This window comes from Fukomys damarensis, unplaced genomic scaffold, assembly GCF_012274545.1.
Source record: "Fukomys damarensis isolate Sample0158 unplaced genomic scaffold, DMR_v1.0_HiC HiC_scaffold_4, whole genome shotgun sequence".
In the NCBI taxonomy this organism is placed as follows: Eukaryota; Metazoa; Chordata; class Mammalia; order Rodentia; family Bathyergidae; genus Fukomys; species Fukomys damarensis.
In genome coordinates this window covers 35,978,648-36,004,499 of record NW_022900916.1, presented here as the reverse complement: position 1 = coordinate 36,004,499, position 25,852 = coordinate 35,978,648, and the positions used below count along the sequence as shown (strand labels likewise).

The window sequence follows — 25,852 nt, the reverse complement described above, 5'->3', positions numbered from 1 at the left end:
AGGCAGGAGAATTTCAAGTTCTAGGTCTGCCTAGGCAACTTAGCAGCTTAGTGAGATCCAGTCTCAAAATAAAACATAGGCTGGGGATACAGCCCAGTATGTACTACCAGAAAAATTCTCTATTCTTCATTGAATGTATCTGATTTATGTGAAAATTCCACCAGCATCCAATATTGTACTTTGAATGTTCTTTCCTCTCTACTCCTTTTTGGGCTGATTCTAAATTTATTAATTTCTTAACTTTTTTGGTCACTGTTTTTGATCCCCACATCTGTTTTCCATTCATAAACAAAGTTTTTAAAAAACAGATTTGGCTACATGGCACCCCAGCTTAAACTCTGTGGTTATCTTTTGTCTTGGTTTCAGATACCTATTACATTTTATCTGTTGCTTTATAAACTCTCACAGAACTTCAGTGGCAAATAGCAGTAGCATTTATTGCTCCTGACTGACTCTACAGATGGATTGGGCCAAACTTTTGGTGTAGGCTGGGTACACTCACTTGTCTGAGAGTCACCTGTCTGTCAGCTAGTTTGGGGTGGCTTCAGCTGGAACTGCTTGGCTCTGTTCTATGTAGCTACCTTCTGTTGGCTAGCTGGGACTTGTTCTTGTGGTTGGGTCAGAGCTGCAAGAAGGGTGAAGTACACATGAACAATCTGTCAATATGTTCTGTCTCAGCAAAAAATCATGTAAGCAGGCCAGCGTCAGCATGTGATGAGGTGTAGACACAAGGAGATATGACTAACAGCAGTAACAGTTTATCTCCCTCACTTCCTTTTACTAGAGTAAATCTTGAGATTTCTCATCAAGTATTTTTCCAGCTTTATGTCCTGACTTCATGTGCTTACTAACTGGAGTTACTAGAAGTATTAAACTTTCTAACCTGTATCACTTGGAAGTGTTTTTTCCATGATAGGGATTAACAGAGGATCTTCCTCCTAGCTTTTACCTAGTGAATACCTATTGATTATTTGAAATTCATTTCTACTGAGAAGCCTTTCTTACCTTCCCTAAGCAGAATTTAAAACTTCCTGTGATCTGCCTATTTCACCCCTCTTAATTCTTGAATGGGCCATGATACTTAGTTTGTATTCCTGTTTGCCTACCTAGACTCCAAATAAAGGCCTGAATCATACTCTTTAGAATTTATGTACTTTAAGGATAAAACGCATGTGCCTACTTCTGAGTGATTGGAGTAAGTAAATAGTAAATAGGCTAAGATACATGATGAGTTTGTGCTGGAGAAAAGCAATGAAGTGATTAAATACTATACAATTCAGGAGTCACTCCTTTGGGATAGAAAGTTTACAGGGAACTTCAAAGGTAAAATAGATGTTCTAAGGCTGTATGATGGGTAGATATCTGTTCTGGTATTTTTTTATATCATACATGATATAGGTAACATTTAGAATATACTTAGTAGTCATTTTAAAACTAGTGCTGAAAAAAATAGAATTGTTTTGATGGGAAGAATTGGTTATTTTGAAGTTAATGGAGATAAGTAAAATGGTGTGACTCAGTACTACAGCTCATCTTTATTATAGTTTATTACTACTATCTTCATGTAGACACCTAAAAACCTTTGTTGATCTACCTGTGAATTGAATGGTAATGTATGGCTCTGGCTTAAATGCTCATTGCTTATAAAATTGAACGATTACGGTTTTGCATATCTAATTTTGTGTACCAGTTATTGTTTGATGCTACTGTAGGGCATGTATATTAAAAGCGTAACACAATTAAAAAGCAGAATTAACTTAATCATTTAATTTACTTAGTATGTATCATAAAACATTTAGAAGACTGAAAAATAATAGATTAGCTATTAATGAGAAAATTATTTTAAATGTTTATGTAGATATTCTTAATTTTTATAGAGTGGAAACAAATATATTGTTCTTGTAAGTGGTTATTAAACTGATTTGTATTAGCTCCAATCCATTTTCTTCACTATTCTTTTTTAAAGCCAACTATAGAAATGTGGCTAGAAGCTATGATTGTTAATAAAAATAAAATTTATAGCAAGAGATATATTGGAAAAGGCTGGATTATAGCTTTTCATTAAAGAGTATATTTTTAAAAATCATCTCATATTTTTTAAGTATTTCTGACTTCATTCATGAATTATTGATTAGATAGGAATTAGATATAGCTCTTTTTACTGGATTTTAGTTATACTAGTGCTTCTCTAACTTTATGGTCTCAAGATCCCTTTACATTTTTAGGCAAAAAATCATTGGTATTCTCAGTTTATTTGGATTATATCTATTGAAAGCTCCTGTATTAGAAATGAAAAGAATTTTAAAATTTCTTCATCATTTAAAATTATAGTAGTAAACCTATGCTGACACAAATAACATTTTTGTTAAAAATAGCTATTTATGGGGCCGGGGATTTAGCTCAGTGGTTCCATCCACCACTTGCTTCGCCAGCGCAAAGTCCTGAGTTTGATCTCCAGGTACCCCCGCAAAAAAAACTATTTAGGGTGAGGGTTATGTTTTCTCCTTTATACTATTAATGTGGTAAATTACCCTCATTGATATTCAAATATAAAAGCAACTTTACATTCCTAAGATAAACCCCTTTTGTTATGAGATTTTCTTTTCATGTATGATATTGCTACATTCTATTTGGTAGCATTTTTTGTTAAAGGTTAATTTTCTATATATGTTCATAAGAAATACTTGTCATCTGTAAATTATTTGTTTCCTTCCCTTTATCCTCCTCCTTTATCTCTTCTTCCTTCTTTGTAACGTCATTTGACTTTAGTGTTAACGTTGTCCTCATAAAATTGTTAGGAATAGATTAGAATACAGATTTTTTACATGGGGTTTTTATTCTTCCTCTGTTTTCTGAAACATTTTGTCTGAAAGTAGTATAACTTCATCTTTAATATTTGATGAAATTTGCCAATATTATATTAGGCCTCAAGATCTATTTATGGGAAGATTTTAAACTCTGAATTCAGTTTTTCATTAGATATAAAGACATTGTATTTTTTTCTTTAATCTCTAGTCATTTTGCTTTGTAGTTTTTCAAGGACTATGTCTATTTTATCTACATTGTCAACTTCTACCTGGTTTTCATAATAAACCTGTATTTTCTTTTTAATTTCTAGAGAGTCTGTAGTGCTACTTTTGCTTTTGTTTCTGATGAAGGCAATTTGTATTTTCATACTCTTTATAAAAAGTTATAGTCTTGCTTAGAATGTGGTCAGTATTCCTAAGAGCCAACTTGTTAATTTTGTTTTTGAATCCTTTATATCGTATTAATTTCTATTATTATCGTTTTCCTTTTCTTCTTGCTTAGCATATAATTTGCTCATCATTTTAATTGTACTAATTTACCTGAAGCACAGAGTAATACTCTTTGTTCTGTTACTATCCTATTAAAATTTCAAACTTTATACTGTAGAAAATATGCTATAGATTTATTATATATTATTGCATATTTTAAGTTGTTTTTTGTAATGCTGTGGATTGAGCCCAAAGTCTTGTGCATGTGAGGCAAGTGTTCTACCACTGAGCTACATTTGTAGCCCTCCATCTTTGTTTTTGAGTTTTTTAATCATGGAAGAAATTCTTTCTTAAATAAAAATTTCACCTTATCTACTGAAATCTTTCAAATCTTTAAGAATAAGTTTTAAAAGTTGTATGAGTACTAAAATCCAAAGCAACTTAGTATTGGATTAATAATACTAATTGTCAAGCTGTTGTTCTTGTATTCCTTAGTTTATTCACTACTGTTGTTATATTCTGTTAATACTATTGCTTTTTTTATATCTTACTCTAAGAACCTATAATAGTTTTTTTTTGTTGTTTTTTTTGTTTTGTTTTGCTTTTCCTGTAATACTTTATTTCATACAGGTTATATCCAGTCTCTGGCAGTTATCCATCAGACTTCCTATTTCCACTTTATACTTCAATTCTATTAGTTTTTCAGCAGGAATTCCCCTTTTAGTCATAGCCACATACACTGTATTAACAAGTATATTTTTGGCTTTGTTTCTCTTTTGAAAAAAATTATTTGAAATAGTGAGAAGAGCAGAGTTCTTGGCTCTGGCTACACTATGGCTTAAGTTTGCTATCTTAGTTTTGTGAATGTGGACAAATTATATAGATGCTGAAATAGTGATAATGTTTCCTTATAGCATTGTTTAAATATTAAATGAAATACATACACAGCAATAATATAAACAGTTTAGGAAATATTAAGTATTAATTCATTAATTTTGTTTCCTTTCTACTTTTTATCTCCTCAAACCCTGCCCAGTTAATGCTCCCCCTCATGAACTGTTCTTGCTATAGTACAACTTTTTTAACCTTTTGTTTAGTCCTGTTATACAAGTGATGTCCTCTCTCTCTCTCCCCCTCCCCTCCCTCTCCTCCTCCCTACCCCCGATACTATTCTTAGTACTCCTCGTTACTTAATGTAGTTGTGTTATTTGGTCACGATAGTTTTATGTAGTGTAAATGATAGCTAAGTCAATTACTTGGATTCCCCTGCTTCTGTCACTAGCTTATTGGCTTTCAGGATGACACTTTCCCTTTCTGGGCTTATGTTTCTTCATCATTAAAAAGGGAGAATTAAATTAGAGATTTCATTAATGGTTCTGCCAAGTTTGAAATTGACTGGTTCAAATATTCTTGAAGTACCTGTTTTGTGCTATGATCTCGTGAGAAATACAAAACTAATTTTAAAGGACAAACATAGATTGTCAGATAGTTGTGACGAGAACTGTGTTCATAGATGACCAAAATACAATGCAGTGTATGATAGAAGCTGTATAGATGTTAAACAAGTACCAGAGGGTATAGAATAGCTCACCTCATCTTTCCTGGTTGATGTTAAGCAACTGAAGAGTAAGATTTGGGTCTTCTACTGCTCTTTTTCTTTCTCTTGGAGATTTAAACTTCATATTAGATTTACATTAGTTGACTTTTTATGTTTCTGGGCAAAAAGAGGTTGTTTAATTTTACTTTGTTCTTCTACCCCATCCTGTTTTTCTCTCCACAGAATGGTCCAAGTGCCAGATCATGTCATAAAATGTGCATTGACATTCAACGAAGGCAAATCTACACATTGGGACGTTATTTGGATTCCTCTGTGAGGAACAGTAAATCTCTGAAAAGTGATTTCTACCGTTATGACATTGATACAAACATATGGATGTTACTAAGTGAAGATACTGCTGCTGATGGAGGACCAAAATTGGTGTTTGATCATCAGGTTTGGTGTATAGTTAAATATATGGTGAAATTAGTGTTCAGTAATTCTTGATTGTAGAGCTTATTATGTTATGCAGAGTTGTCTACGAGTGACTATACACAAATAACCTATGACATCATTAAAAAAGTTGTTTCACTAGATATAAAATTGTTTTCATTAGATTTAAATTTTTTTCTCGTTCGGTGTAGATGTCAAAACTTAAACTCTAAGATGTCAGAATAGAATTGTTATTTATAAAATCTTTTATTACTACAGAGAGTAGGTGCTGAGGATTTAGCTCAGTGGCAGCATGTCTTCCTCACAAATGCAAAGTCCTAAGTTTGATCCCCAGTACCAAAAAAATAAATAAATAAATAAAAGAGTAGATGGAATAATATTAGGAAAAACAAATTTAGTTTTACAGTAAACATTCATGAATCCTAACAGTAGCAACTTGCCCTTTTAATTTAAAACATTTTTTTTCTTTTATGGAAGAAATTTAAAATCTCTTTTTAGTGAGTATGAGAATTTGAAATCTCAAGCTTTTTTCCAATAATGTAAAATACATTTACTTTAATTTACATTCAGAAACTTGCTCAGAACCTAGATTAGGTAATTTAAACTCAGCACCAAAAAATCATATAATGGTATTTATAGACAAGGAGACTGTGCATAGTAGTATTACAAATCATTTTAATTCTAATATGCAGAAAGCTGTCACCAGCATAATTACTATCAGTATCATTATCATGATTATCTGTCTTTGAATACTTCCTATGAGTTCAGGGTAAATCAAATAAAACATTAATCACTTTGAATTTTATAGGCAGTTTTATTGGCTTACCCATTTTTAATATTGTTTTTGGAGTATAAGGAAAAAAGATTTTTTAAAAGATTTCTGATATTGCATTGATGATAGCATCATCTCATACTTTGGAAATGGGAGATGGCAGTCGAATTATGACAGAAATTCAGTTCAGGTCTAAAATCATATGTAGGGGTTACACAAGTCGTTATTGTGTTTTTACAGAGTAATTTTTACAAGAGAATGGTAAGGAAAGAGGCCTGACTTATGCTCATCAAGTAAGTGGTGGGTGGAAAATCAAAAACATTAGTCTTCAAAGTACTCCCCAGATTGAATTTGGAATTTCTGTTGGCTCGTTTATATAACTGAGCTCTGCCATGCTATACACATGCTTACTGATATCCTCAGTGTTCATGTAGGAAATAAAAACTCCAAGAATTCAGGCTGATTCTGATCTTTTAAAAACAGAACATTAGCACATAACATTGTTAGGAAGCAATTTATTCTCTTGAACCCAAATTGTTACATATTTTTTTCACAAAAGATGCTGATGTCTCTGTTTATTGGCTGAAAAAATATTCTTAGGGGGTAGTCTGACTACACCGCACATACAGAGTTCTTGTGTTTAGCCTTTGTCTCTCTTAAATCTGATAAAATAGGATATTTCTTTCTTTCTTTCTTTTTTTTTTTTTTTGGTACCGGGGATTGAACTCGGGTCCTTGCGCTTGCAAGGCAGGCCACCAAACCGCTGAGCTAAATCCCCGGCCCAGGATATTTGTTGAAAGCTGAGTTGCGTTAAATAATGCTTGATTTTCACCTGATTAGATGGTACTCCAGTACACTGGGCACAAAGAATCCAAGATTTTAGTGCAGCTTCAGCTAACAACTAGCTGTGTTGCTCAGCCAGTTGCATAATCTTTATAAGACTCTTGTTTCACGTTTAATTTCATGCAAATAGTGATATAAGTTATAGCTTACTAACTTGTGTTCAGGGCACTTCAAAAACTTATTTGTGGTGTTTGTGATGCTTTAGGATTAAGGACTTTATGTTGAAACTTGAGAAAAACTTGATAACATTAGAGGCATGAAGACCTGTTTAAAGGGTATTTCTTCATTTAGAATTTTAACATTAAAACTATCCCAGATATCACACAAAACAACATGGAAAACTTGAGCATCAAGCTGCTGTTACCTTCTTTAGAAAACTGTCCTTCAAATTTAAATACTATGAGGAAATTACTAGAAAATGGAATATGAGCTAGTGAAGAAGTAGCAGGAAAAACTTTAAAGGATTGAAGATCTCAGCTCATTGAAATTATTCCTGGGCCAAATTGGATTCTTAGCATTTGCTATCCTTCTCAACATCATCTGAAATGACAAAAGAATACATTAGCAATTGTGTTGAAAAGCACTGTACTCAGACAATTTCAGAAATTCATGAGAATTTTCCTGAAAGGCAGAAAACAGAAAGGATCAGACCCAACTAGAAGAAACCAGAGACTAGCAAAGGTTGAGAAATAACTTGAGTGTCAGAGTGTATATAGTTGGGATAAATATTAAATGGTCAGTTGGTGACTAAATAGTAGGGCATTCTCCACCATATCACTTAGCAGTGATAATTGTCTACGGTAAAATATGAAGTGAGGATATTGTGGCTAGAAAGATAGAACCAAAGGCACTGGAAAGCTACTGTAGAGCTTTTCTAGCATCCTGTCTCTGGTCTTTCTGTCCAGATCTTCAAACTTTTCACAGTATATGCAGTAGGCATATGAACAAGTGTATCAGTCAGTATTTACTAGAGAAATAGATATAACACAAGATATACAAATATATATGAATTTATAAGATTCACTTACAGTGAACACCCACAGAGTCTGATGAGGAAGATTCCAGAGGGTCTGTCTTCACACTGGAGACCAAAGGATTTAGTTAAAGGTCCAGAGCTCATTGCAGTGTCCTGTGTGTCAATATCAGCATGCTGATGGGCCTGTGATGAAAGGCTGAACAGTATGTGCCAGAAGGCTGAAGGAACCACACCAGAAGCCAAAGAGTCTGTGCTGGAAGCTGGGAAGTGCCATCCAAGGTGAAGATGAGAGCTCCTCCCAAGGAACAGAAGCAGATCCTTGCTTCCTCATTTCCCCTTTATACCATCCAGTCAAGGAGCTGCCCTAGAGTGGGTTTTCCAGCCGCTAGGTTGTGGAACTTTTAGTTAAGCTCTTAACCAGCTTCCCAAGTGAAAACAACCAATCAACCACAATAGTTTCTTTCAGATACAAAGAAGACTAGACAAAAAACAGTGCAATTATTTGAAAGTAATGAATTCAAGTAAAATAGTAAATTGAAGAATATGTTGTTTTAGGTAGTCCTGAAGACTATTGCATCCATGAAAAAGAAATATCTAAAAATTATAAAAATCAAACAGTGAAATAGAAATCTCATAAATTGATGAAAAAGAAGAACAGACATATGTCTAAATTAGTAAATTAATGAGGTAAAATTGTGAAAGAAAACACAAGATTCAGAAGAGGCCTTGAAGTTCCAATATCTACCTCATAGAAGTTCCAGAATAGAGGTAAAATATCCAAGGAAAAAAATGAAGAATATTTCTGGAGCTGATAAAGAATTTTCAGAATGAAAAGAATTACCAGCTGCAGATCAGTATGAAAGAAGGAAAAAAGTCATTCCTATCTAGATAGTTCCTTAATGAAATTTCAGAACCAAGGATTAAGAGAAAATCCTGCAAACAACCACAAAGAAAAAAACTGGGTTACCTTTGTAGGTAAGCAGTGTGGTTGGGAAAAGGAAAGGTGGTAGATTGGACAACAGTGGATACATAGAAAGCTTTCGCAAAACCTCAAATTTTTAAGGAGGAAGTTATTTTGAACCCAGCCCAGATCTTGCCAATCTTATATTACCCTGTGATAGGGTAAAATAGTCATTTTTAGATTTAAAATAAATTTTTTTTCCAGAAAAGCAAATTATTATCTGCTTTTCATTGTGTTGTTAGAAATTAAACATGTAAGTTGAGAGAAATAATGAATAGTGGTCTAGCTTTTGGCTCAAAAGACTTATCAAAGTCTTTCTTGGAAAAGATCACACAGAATTGGTCATTAGCTTTTCTGAAACATTTTTCAGAGATCAAAACGTTAAAACAAATTTAAAAACCAAGTAGAGAGGAAAAATGAAGATGAATGATGATCATCAGCATCACCATGCTGATGAATACCATAATGTTTCCTAGATTGATTTAAATGTATTGTCATTTGATAAATGCCTCTCTTGAAACTATATATCTTATCAAGGGAAGCCATATATCTTACCTATGTAAGTAGTTGAAGGAATAAAATTATTTCTGTTTTGTTTCCTGTTTGTCAAGATATGGGAAAGAATTACCATGCTAATACAGTGTTACTCATGTTAACTCCTTTCTTGAAATGCTGTGCTAGCAAGAGCTACCATGGTAAAGATATTTCTTTAACAAATGAGAATAAGCAGTTAAATTTAAATATCTCCAAAAGGAGAGAAGATACTTCCTTTGTAGCCATATGAAGTAGAACCATAGGGCTATAGAATATTGGTCATTAGTATGAACTGTGACTTTGTGAAAATGGAAATAGATTCACTTAATATAGAACCCTCAGGATTTTCTACATGCTCACCAGGTATTTTTGAGAGATTTGAGCCTTAAATACTTAAGACAGGATAGTCCACTAACCCAGCTTCAGTGGTTCCCTAAAGAGAGGTACAGTAGCTGAGTGGAGCCATGCTGGGTTATCTTGAGCAATGTGTGGGTTGTTTTTAATAATATGGCCTTTTAAGAGTAAAAATTTGAACAGCATCTGTGGAATGCCAGGAACATGAAGACTTTGATGTCTTAGTTTTTCAGCCATATTCACCAAGACTGTACACTTGAGGAAGTAATAAATTTTCATCTTAATTTGTAGACGTGTTTTAAAAAACCTAGGAAATGACAAAGAAAGTATGGATTGTTTTGGAGGTAAAAATTAGGAGATGCAAGAATCTTTTATAATACTTTTTTAAAACAACTTCTAATATTATTAAAAACAACTTTTTATTAAAAATACAATAATAGACAAATGTATGTAATTTCATGGGAAGAAAGACTTGAACATATACAGCCAGTATTTGTGTTTTAGTGGAAAAATTATTAACCAATACATGTTTTGTGTACACATTTTATTCTTTAAATGTAAATATTATTGGGCCAAGGATTTAGCTCAGTGGTACTGCCTCTTGTCTCGCTAGTGCAAAGTCCCAAGTTTAATCTCCGGTACCAAAAACACACACAAAAAAACAATATGTATACATATATGTGTGTGTACATATGTGTGTGTGTGTGTGTGTGTGTGTATAAATGTTATTTTTGTTTAACGTCTAATTTCCTCTTAGACTTATTCTTTGAAAAAAAATTTGAGTTTTACTGCCTTGTAACAGATGGCTGCTTTATCACATATTTTTATGAAAAGTAGTAATTTGCTTGAGTTGAAAGTATAGACGAATCAGGCTAGCTTTTGAATGTGAATTGCATAGCTTAATCCAAAGCAAAGTAAATTTATGGTATTGAGTTAAAGGAAACCAAATTTTTCAACTAGATGAGCCACTCTAGAAACTGTTGCAGATGTCTTTGTTTTTCTATTTTGTAACATTATAATTTGAAGAGAATTGTAAAGTAATCCCCAAAATGAATTTAGCTGTCACTCTTATTTGCATACCTGCTTTTATATTAAGTAGAAAAGTAATGGAATGCTTGTCTAGAACAGTAAAAAGGATGTTTTCATAAGGATGAGAAGCTTGTCATTACTATGTATGATCAGTATTAACTCAGATATATTTCAATACATCGTGTATCCTTGCTTAATTTTGGTAATTATGCAGTTTCAAGAAAGGAGAAAGTTCTTTAACCCAACATGTTTCAGTCTCATTAGGTTAAGTGGAAATCAGAAAAGTATTTAGAAATTTATCCTGAATCTGTGCCAGGGAGTAAACAGCTTACAGCATTTTCATTTGATAATGGGGAATTGATATTTAGTGTCCTAAATGACAAAGTTCTTTTTTTTTTTTAAAGAATATAACACATTGGTTTCGTTTATCACACATGACAGAAGCAAATTAAAAGTATTCAATTTGTTGCTTTTTCTGATAGATGTGTATGGATTCAGAAAAACATATGATCTACACCTTTGGTGGTAGAATTTTGACATGTAATGGCAGCGTAGATGACAGCAGAGCCAGTGAACCACAATTCAGTGGGTTGTTTGCTTTCAACTGTCAATGTCAAACCTGGAAACTTCTTCGAGAGGATTCCTGTAATGCTGGGCCTGAAGATATCCAATCTCGGATAGGACACTGCATGTTATTCCACTCAGTAAGAATATTTTATGCATTGCATTATGTTATTTTGTCTTGTATATCTTCGTAGGGAAAAGAATGTTGAAATGGATATCTTCAGCAACAAATCAAAGCTTTTTATTAGAAATAAATGATTAGTATAGCAGTGACAGAGAAAACATCTTTAAACAGTGAACCATTTGCTCAGTTTGAGGTTTTTACCATCAGTCTAATAACTTTTAAGTAGTTATCACCTGAATTCTAAATTAGATAATTTTATGATTAACTTTACTGCCTTTCTAGGTAGTGTAGCTATTTCCCTTTCTTACAACTTAGAATTAGAACAGTTTTTTATATGTTATTTTTCACTCCGTTAAATACAAAGAATTAAGAAGGAACATGCAATACTCACTAAGCATTCTGACTGTGATATAAAAGCATTTAATGTCTAGTTGTCATGCTTTTGATGATGTTAAAGAGTTCAGATGTTATCAGTCTGAATGATTAATTACGAAGTTTCTTATAATCTTTTATCTAATAGTTTCAGCAGTCTTTGAGTTTAATATTCATTGTCTGGATTCTCAGTTGTGATTTTTCTAGTGATGTAGTTTCTTCTGCATTTATTAACTGTGATTATATTAGTTATTCCCCCCAAATAAAACCACACATGGAAAAAAAAAAAGAAATACTTCATTATTTGGTTACTCTGAAATATAAACTATTTAGAATAGGCAAAGTGAATTTCTGGCTCTTTACTTTTATTGATTTTCCGGTTTATTAGCTAAGGCTCCAAAGCTAACCAATGAATTTTTTTCAAAAAAATAATATAATTATGAACTCATGGATTTTTATGCATTTAGTAGTTTTAAATCCAGTGCTGTCATTATTCTTTTTTTAATGCTCAGTTTTTCTTTGCCTTTGGCCAGTAGGAACCCTGCTCTTATGTGGACATATCTTTTTTAGTAATAGAAAAATTATATCATGATAAATACAGCTTTTAAAAATTTATGACTTTTTGTACTTGTGGATCTTTTGTGGTTAAAACCTCACTTTATACAATAGTATTTTATCCCTTGCTCTATCTGTAGTAGTTTGCAAAACAACAGAGGTAACTAAAAGAGTCATAGAGTATATAAGATTGATTACTGATTATTTTTCTGTTTAGGATTTAGCCCATTGTGAATGGAAAGTCAAAAAACTGATTTAAAAATCACTATAGATATGTCTTATGGTCATGTTTTGGGGTGGTCATATCTTTATATTTTTCACTTTTGTTTTTTTCAAATTTGCAATTTATTTAAAATTAGTTTTGTTTCATAATTAAAAGCATTATATTTGGGTTTTTTTTCCATTAAGTTAATTGGTACATTTAAAGCAAACAATACAATTATATTTAACAGTGGGATCTTGTACTTTTACATGATTTATCTTGATTCTTACTAATGTCAAAATTGTAAGTCGAGATACTTTTGGAGATACCTGCTTATTATCCTTGTTTTCTGGACAAGGGTTAAAAGGAGCTCCATGCCTTCCCTTTCCCTATCTTTTATTAGATTTTGGTGTATCATTTTTCTTTTTAAAAAAGAAGGAAATGTACTCCCTCCTCCTCCCCCTCTTTCTCCTCTCACAGATATTTTTTTCTTACACAGATACAGCAACCTTTTGTACATTTTTCTGCACCTTGCTTTTGAACTTTAACAGGATATCCTGGAGATCCATTAGATCCTGTCAGCAGTATTAAAGAGCTTCCTTGTTCCTCTTTATTCTAGCATAGTGCTCCATTGCGTGGGGTCTATTGGGAAAGTACTTTTTTGGGGGAGGGTACTGGGGATTGAACTCTGGTCCTTGTGCTTGCAAGGCAGGTGCTGGAACCACTGAGCTAAATCCCCAGCTCCTAGGAAAGTAGTTTTGTAAAGGTTTAAAAGGGTCATTCTAAATTCTCCATGGAACTTATGACTTTCTTCTTTGTCCTTCTCTTTTAGAAAAATCGTTGCTTATATGTATTTGGTGGCCAGAGATCAAAAACCTATTTGAATGATTTCTTTAGTTATGATGTGGACTCTGATCATGTAGACATAATATCAGATGGCACGAAGAAAGACTCTGGGATGGGTAAGAGCATTTAGTGATTTCTTCTTTCATGCCATAATTACTTTAGATAGAAAAGTAAAACCTATTTTCTTTTCTTCCAAATCATTCTTCTCCCTTTCTCTGTTTCTTTAATTGAAATAATGCTGAGAAATAAAACTCACCAATTACATATATCTGTTTAAAAATGTGTGAATTACTAGTATTTCTTCAAACAAAAACAATATGTGGCTATCTATAGGTATTACTTGTATGTGTGCTTACTTTTTATTTATTTATTTGTTTTTCTCGGTACCAGGGGTTGAACTCAGGTCCTTGTGCTTGCAAAGCAGACAGCAGTACCACTGAGCTAAATCCCTGGCTCCCATATGTGTGCTTATTGTGGGAGGCATTATCTTACAAACTGTATTATTCTCTATTATTTATTTCTGCCTTCTGTTTTCACCATTGTGACCTATGAATTAGGCACCAGCATGGTAGAATATGTTCTAAGGGAGAGCTTGATGTGATGGATAATGCCTTATAAGTTTACAGGTTAATTTCCTTCTAAAATCAAGAACAAGATAAGAATGTCCATTTTCACTGCTCCTGTTCAACATGGTTCTTGAAACATTACCTAGAGCAATCAGGCAAGAGAAAGAAAAGGGGTGTGTGTGTGTGTGTGTGTGTGTGTGTGTGTGTGTGTGTATACGAAAGGACAAAGTCAAAGTATTATTTGTAGATGACGTGATCTTCTACTTATAACACCCCAAAAATTTCCACCAAAACACTCTTAGATTAATAACTAAATTCAGAAATGTAGAGGGATATAAAGTAAACACGTAAAGATGAATAAAATTCCTGTACTCTTCTTTTTTTTGTTTTTTTTCAGCTTTAATTGAATTTATTGGTACATTTTAGGGATACAGTACAGTTACATTCATTGTTGGGATCTTGTACCTCTACATGACAAGTCTTGATTCTCATTTTTTCCCCTTACCTCTGCCCTCCCTTCACCCCCTCCTCCCCTCCCCATCTACAAACACTTTATTTTCATCTTTTCATTCTCTCACATTTTTTTCTTTTCCCTTTTTACTCTTCCCCTACCCATCCCACCTTCCCTACACCTTTAGCTCCTTTCTTCCCATTTCTAAATGTCAGTAATCTTATTAGAATCTTATGCATTGTTGCAGATTATTCACACCAGGGAAACTATTCGGTATTTACACATGTGTGACTTATTTATTTCACTTAGGAGTATATCTTCATTATGTATCCATTTTCCTATGAATGAATCTATTTTCTCGTTCTTTATGGCTGAGTAATATTCTATTTTATAGAAAAACCAGATCTTCTTTATCCAGTTTCCAACAAATGGGCAAATGGGCTGTTTCCAAGATTTAGCTATTACAAACCATGCCGCTATAAACATGGGTGCACATACTTCTCTGTGATTTGATTCTTTTAGTTCTCTTGGAAAGATACCCAGCAGAGGGATGGCTGGGTCAAATGGAACCTCCAGTCCAAGCTCTTTGAGGTATCTCCATATTGATTTCCATAGTGGTTGCACCAGTCTGCCCTCCCACCAACAATGGAGCAGGGTTCCTTTCTCCCCACAACCCCGCCAACATTTGTTATTGTGTGATTTCTTGATAGCAGCCATTCTTTGTGGGGTGAGGTGGAATCTCAGTGTTGTTTTCATCTGCATCTCTCGAATGACCAGTGATGTGGAACATTTTTTCAAATATTTTCTTGCTGCTTTTACTTCTTTGTCTGAGAAATGTCTGTTCATTTCGGATGCGCATTTTTGAATCATGTCTTTATATTTGGGGGACTGATTCTTTTGAGTTCTTTATATATCCTTGATAATAGTCCTTTGTCTGAGGAACGGCTGGTAAAAATTTTTTCCCACATTGTAGATTGTCTCTTAGTTCTGCTGATGGTTTCTTTTGAAGTACAGAAGCTTTTTAGTAAGATGAGATCCCAGTTGTTGATTCTACAATGTCTTCCAGAGTTCTGCCTAACTTACCTTCCAGCAAGTTTAATGTTTCTGTTTTAATATTTAGATCTTTAATCCATTTAAATTCCTGTACTCTTAATAAGTAACTCACTGAGAAAAGAAAATATCTCATTAAGCATGACACTGGGACTAGCGGACCCATCCTTTACTTTTCTACTGTAAATTTGTACTTCAGCATAGTAGTAGCTAGCTGTGTGTCTCAGTACATTTCCCTGAGGGATACAGGAAGTGATCTATGTGTTTACCCACTTGGTATGACAAACAGCAAGGTGTGTGCATGTATGCAAAAATGGCAAAAACAGATTTATAACCACATTATGCTCCATCTAACTGGTTTTGTGTATGTTTACCTGAGCATCACAGAGGGTCCAAGAGCCCCACACCACTCCAGGATTTGTTTAAAAAAAGTTTTCTTTTGATATTTCCGGGAGAAGTAGCCCAATTCAGTACCCCGTGGCACATGGAAAACCAGATTTGCACATTTTGGAGAAGGTCAAAAGTGAATCAGATAAGTCAAGCATGGATGATGAAGATGATTCATTATGGTAAAATAACATGTTTTTATAGCAAAAGATTGGTGTGGATGTATGATGATAATGATGACTTTGACATTGGCCATGTGAGCCAAAGTCCTGTGACAGTGAAATGGAACAAGAATCAACTGATACAGACTCAGAGAATGCAGACCTCCTTGATTAAGATGACAAAGAAAATAACAAAGAGCACTTATTTGACTAGTGGAAATGTTATGAAATGGCCACATAATCAAAGAAAGGATCCGATGTATTGGATAGAATACCAGCACTGCCCTTCAGTGTTGGAAATTGTAACAGTAGAAATGCCACAAGATGCTGTGAAATACACAAGGGCTGAAATGCAAGTAAAACATTTTATATGGACCAATAGCCATATTAAAAAATATATTTATAATTCACTAGCTGAAAAGCATTCATAGGTCTGCTGCCCTTAGCAGGGATTTCTCATGGTAATTGCAGGAATATAAAAGACTTATGGAAAAGTGATGGATAAAATATGGCATACAAATTTATACCCATGCAGATGCAGAGACTTATGCTTTCAATTTAGACATTTATCCTGAAACTCAGCCATTGGGTTCTTGTTTGTATAGTAATAAACTGAATGATATTATGAACAGACTTCTTGTTCCCATCTCCCAAACTAATCAAAAAGTGATATTTGACATTTGGCTTACCAATTTCTAGTTGATGTTCTATGTGCTAACAGAACACAAATTGACCAGTGCAGGAACAAAGCAGAAATTCCAAATGAAATGTTCCAATTTCAGAACAGAATTGTATAACACAGTCTTTGGATTTCAGAAAGATGTATATTGGCCTGGTATATGGCAAAGAAAAACAAACTGGTATTGCTGATGTCAGCATTGCACCATGATGGAAATACTGACAAGGAAACCTTGACAAAACGGAAGCCTGAAATAGAAACTTTCTACAATAAAACCAAAGGTTGAGTAGATGTTGTTGATGAGTTATTCAGCAACTTTGATGTCATGCAAAACACAAAGCATTGGCCAATGGTTGTGTCTTACTCCATCCTAAATATGTGTGGTATAGTTTGATAGTTTACAAAGAAAATAACAAGTGCAAAGTATCACAAAGACATTTTCTTAGAGAATTGGGACTAGAACTCATAAGAGATCATTTACAACAGAGGAAAAAGAACTCATGACAATCCTCCTGTCTCAGCCTACACAGTGCTGGGATTATAGGTGTGTGCCACCATGGCCAACTTACCACCTATTTTGTAAGGCCTGAAAAATTCTTTGAAGAATGAGATGGGATACTACTATTTAAATTCCCACATTATTGGGCCAGGGACTTAGCTCAGTGCTTCTGCTGCTTGCTTCACAAGCACAAGGTCCCGAGTTTGATCTCTGGTACCAAATAAAAATAAAAATAAATTCCCACATTATTAAATATTCTTAGAAAACACCAATTTTACCCATTGTGTCGATATTTTCTAGCTTATTTAACCATTCTCTTGTGTATTAACTGTTCTTCTAAAGCTTTTTTACTACAGTTAATTACTATAATTTGAGATGGACTTACCATACAATTACTGTGCTTATGATTCACTAATGTGGATTATTTGATTAAAAGTATATTCACAACATGAGTTTCACGTAGTATTGTTGGAAGCCATAGAACAAATTTATTTGAACTGTTGAAATTATCAATTAGAGATATCTCTAATAGTAAAATTGCTGCTTCTTATAATCTTGTATGTGTCAGATACTGTAAAATTTTAAATCATTGTTCTTTATAATTATGTAAATATATTAGATTTAACATCTCAAGATCTGAAGAAACTTCTACTCTTTCATTTTTAACTAGAGTACAACAACTTTATGCTATCCTTGGAAGGAAATTGTAATTTAAGTCAGACTGACAGCTGTTTAGAAGGGAATTATTAGCATTGTGTCTAACACATAATTACATCAAAATTGAGTGTATCTAAAATTTGGGTTTATTTCTGAATGATTTCTGCTGCTAAAACTTTGAATACAAAGGATTTAGCATATTCTCCATATGCCAGCACTGTATTTAACATTAATTGAAAATTGTGTTTAGAAGATCTGTCACACTGCCAGAGCTTTATGCTTTGCTGGAGAGCTTCAATCTCTTAAAATGGGAGCACCTTTTCCTGTCTTATCTCATTTGAGATAAGAAATGTATGTGGAGCATTCACTACTTGCCTGATGCTAAGTCAAGCATTGGTGATGTGCAGCTCTTAAAACCTGACCTCTCTCCTGTAGTAGTTTTATATATTTATTTGTTTTGTTCCTTAAGTTCTGTAATCTCTTTCCCACACCTGCCATATTTATTCCATTCTGTTTTAATCACTGTGGCCAAGTGGTATAATTGAAAGAATAGGGGACTAACAACCTGAAGACTTGGCCTCTGTTCATCGGGTCCACCACTAATCCCTCTGCAACTTTGACAAAAATTATATAATTCTCAGGACTTCATTATTCATCTGAGAATGAGATTGGACAAGTTGACTAAAGCTTCATCTAGCTCCAAAACTTTGACAGTTAAATTTCATTCTCCTTTGCTATCAATCTTTGAAACTAAGATGAAAACTGTGTGAGTTATATTTACAAGATCTGATTTATTTGTAAATATAGTATTTTCATGAAAATTGGATTTTAATTTTGGCCCAAGGAGGAGTATCTATCATGCTTATTGATATATATAATAATAAATTCTTACTGTTTTGATCCTTTTAGAATTTTACCAGTTAACTGAATATGACCAAGTCAGCAGTAAGAAGGTGACTCTGAAAGTAATGATTTCCTATTATTAGTGTATTACTAAAACGGAATAGTAGTACTTATTTTCAGTGGAACTAGGCTTCAGTGCTTACTGTTTAGTATGTTTTATATTGGATGTACCATTCATTATTTCTGATCAAAACATTATGAGCTTTTTATTAGTAATAATAATTTATTATTAGTAATAAATATCCCCTTTCCTGTTAGGGTTGAAATTTTGCTAGTTATAAGTTTATGAGATTATTTCATATTTTTAATGAAAAATTGATAGTAAATATGAATGAATTAAAATTCACCTCTAAAAATATGTAAGAACATTAAGGATCATTTTTGAAAGGAGAGTGAAATAGGAGTGGTACTATCAGATAATGATAAAACTATAGCTTAGTATGGATTAGTGAAATAGAATAGAAAATATTAAAATATCCCCAAACATACTGTATGGTAAAATGGCATTTCTAGTCAGAGATGGAAAATAGATTATACAAAAATATCATTGATACATTGCTTAGGATTTAGCATTTTATAAAAAGGAAAGTCTAAATCCCTGTATGTCTTTTATATATCAAAGAAAATTCATGTGCACTTAAGTTTTATACTTCAGTAAAATTATAATACTTAATTGTTTTCAGTAATCAAGGATTGAGGAAAAACTTTCCAAACATGCCACGAAACTGAGAAGTCATATATAGTTTGAGTTTTTGCAAATCAATAAAACTATATATTAGTATCAAATAGTGAATGATCATTTAGCAACTGGGCAGTATCCTGCTGACAAATTTCATTCCCCTTTGCTATCAGTCTCTTATAAGTCAACAAAAAGGGATAATTCTTAAGTAAAACATTGGTAAATGACATGAATAAATATCTCAAAGAATATACTAATTAGAGTAGCCAGTAAAATTTATTCATGGAAAGATGCTTTTATCATACATGGCAGCACTCTGGGAGACTGAAGCAGAAAAATTACAAGTTTGAGCCTGGCTTGGTCAGTTTAACAGCTTAAAATCTATTTCAAAATAGAAATATATTTGAAAAGGGGAGCTAGAGATGATGTAACAGTTCAGTGCAAAGACCTGGATTCAATCCCCTACCACCACCAAAAACAAAAACAAACAAAACTCAGCTTTAAGATTTTTTAAATGGAAATTAGAACACTTACTAGTATGATCATGAAGAAGCAGATAACCTCATACTCTGGATGCAATGTAAATGGGTGCAGCCCTTTTTAAGAGTACTTTACCACTGTTTAAAAAATACACACACACACACACACACACACACACACATACATATACATATTCCTGAGTAAGCATTTTTCTAGGAATTTATCCTACTCCAATACTGGTATAGATGCATTAAAAATAAAATGTATAGAGATATTTATTATTTGCAAGAGGGAAAATCTGGAAAGAACTTTAATTGCCCACCAACTTATTTGGTTATTTGATTTTCCAACAGTTACATAAATTGTGGTTGATGCACTTAATGAGATTCTTTGTAGGTTAATACAACTGAAATAGAGCAATAATATACTATTTTTTGAAAGTCAAAAGCTAGTTGTAATTGTACAAAAAATAATGAGTGGAAGAAACCCAACTTTAGGATAAATAGTAGAAGTTTTAAATTGGAGTTATTGCTAGACCTTATAGGGGCCATCTCAAATTTAGAGATAAGGTTGTGACAGTGCTGTTGTTTACCATTGGCCAAACCACAATGTATATTGGCAAGTTGCCCAGCCCCAGGGTATAAATCATGATTAGTTAAAACCAGTCATTACTATTCTCTAGCAAATTATTTCACTTTACTCCTGTCCCATGTGACAGTTCTGTCCAGTGAGGCCTAGGAAAGTCTGCTAGAGGAGATTTCAGAAAAATGAAGTGAAAATAGATACTAGAAGAATCCTTTCCATCCCTGCTTTTGGTGCTCTATTAAAGGATATGATGCTTGGAGCTGGCCAACTTTCAAAATTTTTAAAGCTATCAATGTTCAAAAACAAAGAGAAGGGCAAGAAAATTTCATAGATGTTAACCTAGCTGATTTAGCTGAATTGCTAAGACAGTCCTGAAACTGTCTATCTGGAAAATTTTGGTACATGAGCTAATTAATCCATTTTAGGTTTTCTGTAACTTGGACTTGAAAATATTCTAACAAATATAGAATTCACGGAGAGCTGTTTTGATTAAATTTCATATTTTTGTGGTATATTCTGAAAAATGTTTTTTTTTTTTTTTTTCCTGTGCTTTGGCTAAAGTAATGACAAATATGTACTTTGGACCATGAAACAAAAGTAGAGGTGAGATTATTTCATGAATTAATGTGATAATGTATATCCCTCATGCTTTAAAGGGACTTCAGAAGGATTGCTGTTATCTTGTTTTTAGTTTGTGTTTAGTTTGCTTATTTAATTGATTGATTATTTGTTTTTGAGAAGGGTCTTATTGTATAGTCCAGGCTTGTCTTGAACTTGCTAGGTAGCGCAGGCTGGCCTTGAGCTCAGGATCCTCCTGCCTCTGCCTCCCAAGTTCTGGGATTAAGGGATGTGATGCTACACCTGAATTATTTTGTTTTAAAAAGTGTTGAAAGAAAAATTTTCAGTTAGCAATAATTATGCCTCAGATATACCTCATTCGCTACAAAACTGCCCCTGTGCAAAACTAAAAGAAAAAAATAAAGATACCAAAAGAAAAAATGGTAAAGTTGAAGGATTATCATTGTAATTTCCTAGAAAAACTCTAAAAGTAAGATTGTCTACAATCATTTGTTGTGCATTCTTATTCTGTTTTCTCAGATAATCTTTTTAAAATTGTTTGTGATTAACATATCTCATTTACTGATCTGCTTGAGTGATTTTTCTTTGGAAGTCAGTTTATAAAGACTGCTAAGATTTCTGGCATTCAGTCAAGCTTTTTGATGATTGAATCCAAAAGCTTTTAAAATCGTGTATGTTTATCCATCCCTTGTGGCTTTGCTCTATAAAACTGCCTTTGACAAGTGGGTGGGCTTATCAGCAACACATTTGGGACCCCTCCTGTCTCTCAGGAACTGTTCTTATTTCCCATTCCTATTCCCAAGCAAATTTTCCTACTCTTAAAAAAAAAAAATGTGTATGTCACAGATTGCGTGTCCTTTCCCCTCACCCCATTACCCATTAGAAAATACTGAATTGATAAGATCTCCTTGTTCTCTTCTTGGAAACAAAATTAATGAGTTAATTAATAGTTATGCTATGTTAAAAATGACAGCTTCTTCATTTTGACCTTTATAGATCTTTCTTGTTTTTGGTAATGCCATTTTATTCAACCAGTTTTTGTTTTAATTATATAATTATTTAAGTAATATAATACACATAATAAACCAAGTTCAAATAATGTAAAAGCTATAAAATTTTAAAGTACTATTCTTCAGCAAAGTATCAAACAAACCCAGGCTGCTAATTCCTTTACCTCAAATCAACCCTGGGCAAGTAAAACTGAGAGGCAGCTGCATTCTAGGAACTCATTTCAAGTGAGTCTGAAAGCTTTTGCCCTCAAGTTACCTGGAGGTAATTCTTATCCCTTCACTTTAAAAAACAACTAATAATAGCCTATTCCACTGGTGTCCGAATCCAAAGAATAACAGTATAACAATGCAAAAACCCTATTGTCATCAAAGGGGATGAAAAAGAGCTGAATTGACATTTGTTCTCAGTAGTTCATTTCTTCCTCTCTTCTCCCTTTAGTCTGAAGAAACTGCTGCCTACATCCCTCAAAGGTTTAAAGTATGAAATCCTTCCAAAGGGTACGATACTACTCAGAAAGGATAAACTGATTCTTTGAGCCTTCACTTCACTACCCTATGGCTCTTAAAGTTACTGGTACTGGCGATGTTAGTTCAAGCCTGACCACAGCCTTTCCCAGTATGTCTTTTCAGAATAGCTGACTCCTTGAAAAACATTACTTCACAGATCAACATAACTAGACAGTTGAGGACTACAACTATTTAAAAAGAAATCAATAAATTTATAATTTACATGATCTAAAGCAGAGCTGTTATAGTGGATGAACCAAGAATTTTTCTCCATCTTTTAGTAATTTATAGAAGTGATGAACACAAGGGAAAGAGAAGAGGCCTTGATGTATGTTTTCTAGGACTTTTAGAAAATACGGAGTTGTTCCCTTGGACATGTACATGTGAATCTATAAAAAAAAAAAATGTTACTGTGTTCCCTTAGCCAAATACATGTGAATCTATAAGAAAAAATGGTATTGTACACATCTAAAACAGATATTGTTGAAAAAGTAATATCACAAATGTTAGTGTAGCAAAAGTAGAAAAGTCTGTCGTGCTACTTGGTACTATTCTGTTGACATTTTTATAAACAAGGGCAAGATTCTTGCCAAGAAAATTAATGTGTATATTGAGCATTTCCAGCATTTTTAAGAGCCAGAATAGCTTTCTGAAATGCATGCAGGAAAATGATTAGAAAACGGAAACCAAACAGAAAGGTACCCGAGTTCAGCTGAAGAACAGACTTGTACCACCCAGAGTAGTAACACTTTGTAAGGAGCAGTAGAAAGTAGTCTGGACTGCTGGAACCTGCTCCCTATAAATTCATGGTCTGATATTTAAAAACAAAACCAAATGGTCTCCATTATGAAAATAATCAATACACTGTACTTAAAGTATAAGGGAACATATTACAGTGGTAAGATGAAATAAGATCTTAAAATCATAAGACCAGAATCAAATAGAAATATTAGACAAACTTAGTTGAAATGAAGAATAAAACAAATATAAACAGGGTGATCAGAGTGAATCAATTGAAAGATTTAATAGATGCTTTCAGAAAGAAACAGGAGAAATAGGCAAAGAGATAGAAAATGTAAAAGAAAAACTGAGGGATAAGGAGATTAGTTGTACAAATGCCAACATCTTGGAGTTCTGGGGAGAGACAAAAATAAAAATTTAAGAAGGTCAAATAATTAAATAATGAAATAATCTAGATAAATGTACCAGAATTCAAAATGATGAAAGGATTCAGTTGGTGAAGGAGCTCATGGCATAACAATTTAGACAAAGGGAAACTGCATACTTTGGGCATGTTAAAATATAAGAACATTAATACATAGAGAAAACTCTGAAAGATTTCAGAGAAAGGGTAAATGTTTATCAAATAGTTTAGTAGCAGTAATGAATGGGAAAAGATAGTAAAGTAAAAACTACCCAAAGAAAACAACTTTGAATCAAATAATTTAAACCCTCCTCTCAGATGTGAATGAAGTAAAATATTCTCAGGCCTATATGTCTCGAACTTTGCCGTTTAAAGACCCATATCAGAAAACTATTTGAATGCAGGACTCAATCAAAAATATAACTAGAGACTTTATAAATCTTTGATAAATCCTAATCAGAAATTACTGTTTCCTAAAGAAAAACACTAGGACCAAAATTCAAGCTAATGGAACTGTTGGGGTAAGGAGAATGGGATGCTATATATTAGGAACTCTCTACAGGAGTCCTGGTTGTCTAGGTCTGTGTACTGTATTTGATGCATTGGGCTTTTTCTTGACAGTGGTTTGTTTTAATATGAACCTGGGATGGGGATTTAGCTCAGTAGTTCTGCCACCTGCCTTGCAAGCACAAGGACCCAAGTTCTAACCTCAGTACAAAAAAGAAAAAAAAAAGAAACTAAATCTTTTAATATGAACCTATCTACTGACTCAAGATTCTTCAAAATTTCTTACCTGCTGATGATATACTGTCTTTTGTGGTACTATTTGTTTTTCTTTTTGCTGTGGATATCTTCTACTAAATTGATTGTTTGAAGGAAGGAGGATATTATAGTTTGTGTTTAGTTTGCTATCTGAAACCAAAAGGCCCAACTTTTATACTGTTTCATAAAAAACTTCCGGCCGGGCATGGTGGCGCATACCTGTAGTCCCAGCACTTCGGAGGCTGAGGCAGGAGGATTGCTGTGAGTTTGAGAACAGCCTGGGCTACATAGTGAATTCCAGGTCAGTCTCAACTACATAGTGAGACCTTGTCTGAAAAAAACCAAAAAAAACCAAAAAAAAAAAGAAAGAAAAGAAAAGAAAAAGAAACTTCTGTTAGTAAAACTTAAAGTATAAAATGCCAACTAATGCTAGACATATATATGAAAGAAATGGATGTGATTTTTCTGCATTGCAATTTTCTTTAATATGAATACATAAAAGTAAGTGGAGATTTTATGCATTCATATTAGAAGATTTCTTCCCCCTTTATGCATTATTAAAGAGGCAACAAATTAGATTTATAGTATCACAGCAATGGATATTTAATATTTTCTTCAAGAAATCTAGATTGCCTTTGTTGTTTTAATTTTTTACTTTCATTGGTATGTTTGCAGTATATAATAATTACATTCATTGTGGGTAGTTGGTACATGTACATAACACTTCTTAATTCTTTCCACTCCCTTCCTCTCTTAGATTGTCTTTGAAGATAATATGGAATTTTTATTTTTGGTTTGTTTTTATTAAAATGTCATTTGAATCATTACCATAGAATGGATAAAAGCAGGAATCAAGTAAAATTTGTAAAACTTAGGCAAAAAGTCACTAGCATAATTACATTCAGCTTAAGTTTGAATTAACACTTTCCCCCAGCTTTAGGAACTTCTTAGATAGTAAGTTTTCATTTTTATTTTTTTCTAGAAACAATCTAAAATACTTTAATATTAAAAAACTGCTCAGTTTTAGTTTAATAATTAATGTGACAGCACAATGACTTGTGAAGCTTTTTTTTAGTGCCTATAAACCTGTTTTTAATCCATCTAAATAGCAGCATTCTAACTATTAATGTAAAATTTTGTCATAAGAAATTTGTATTTTAATTTGACATTTTTTTAGTAAAAGCATTATATATTGGAGGGGAAATTATTATATAATAGAAACTAAAAGTACTTTAAGAACACTCCGTCTTTCCTAACAGTTTTTGTAGTTTGGCATATGTTTTTTGGTACTTTATTCACATGCAAATATGTTTTACAATAAAAGCATTTTTCCTATATTAAAGGAACTGCAAACTAGAGTTAATAGAAATTTTGTATCTTTTTTTTTTTTTTTTT

General features: G+C 33.1%; 1 protein-coding gene and 1 pseudogene across 2 annotated transcripts in view; one reads left to right on the top strand and one right to left on the bottom strand.

The window, feature by feature from the left end:
* Mkln1 (muskelin 1) overlaps positions 1 to 25,852 on the top strand; it is a 103,616-nt gene that overhangs the window by 44,498 nt on the left and 33,266 nt on the right. For both annotated transcript variants that reach the window (XM_019205662.2, XM_019205663.1), the window contains 3 exons: positions 5,017 to 5,229; positions 11,178 to 11,399; positions 13,345 to 13,474. In XM_019205662.2, coding sequence (XP_019061207.2) covers positions 5,017 to 5,229; positions 11,178 to 11,399; positions 13,345 to 13,474 — 565 coding nt within the window. The remainder of the gene's footprint in view (positions 1 to 5,016; positions 5,230 to 11,177; positions 11,400 to 13,344; positions 13,475 to 25,852) is intronic.
* On the bottom strand, positions 21,304 to 21,421 carry LOC117284218 (annotated as a pseudogene).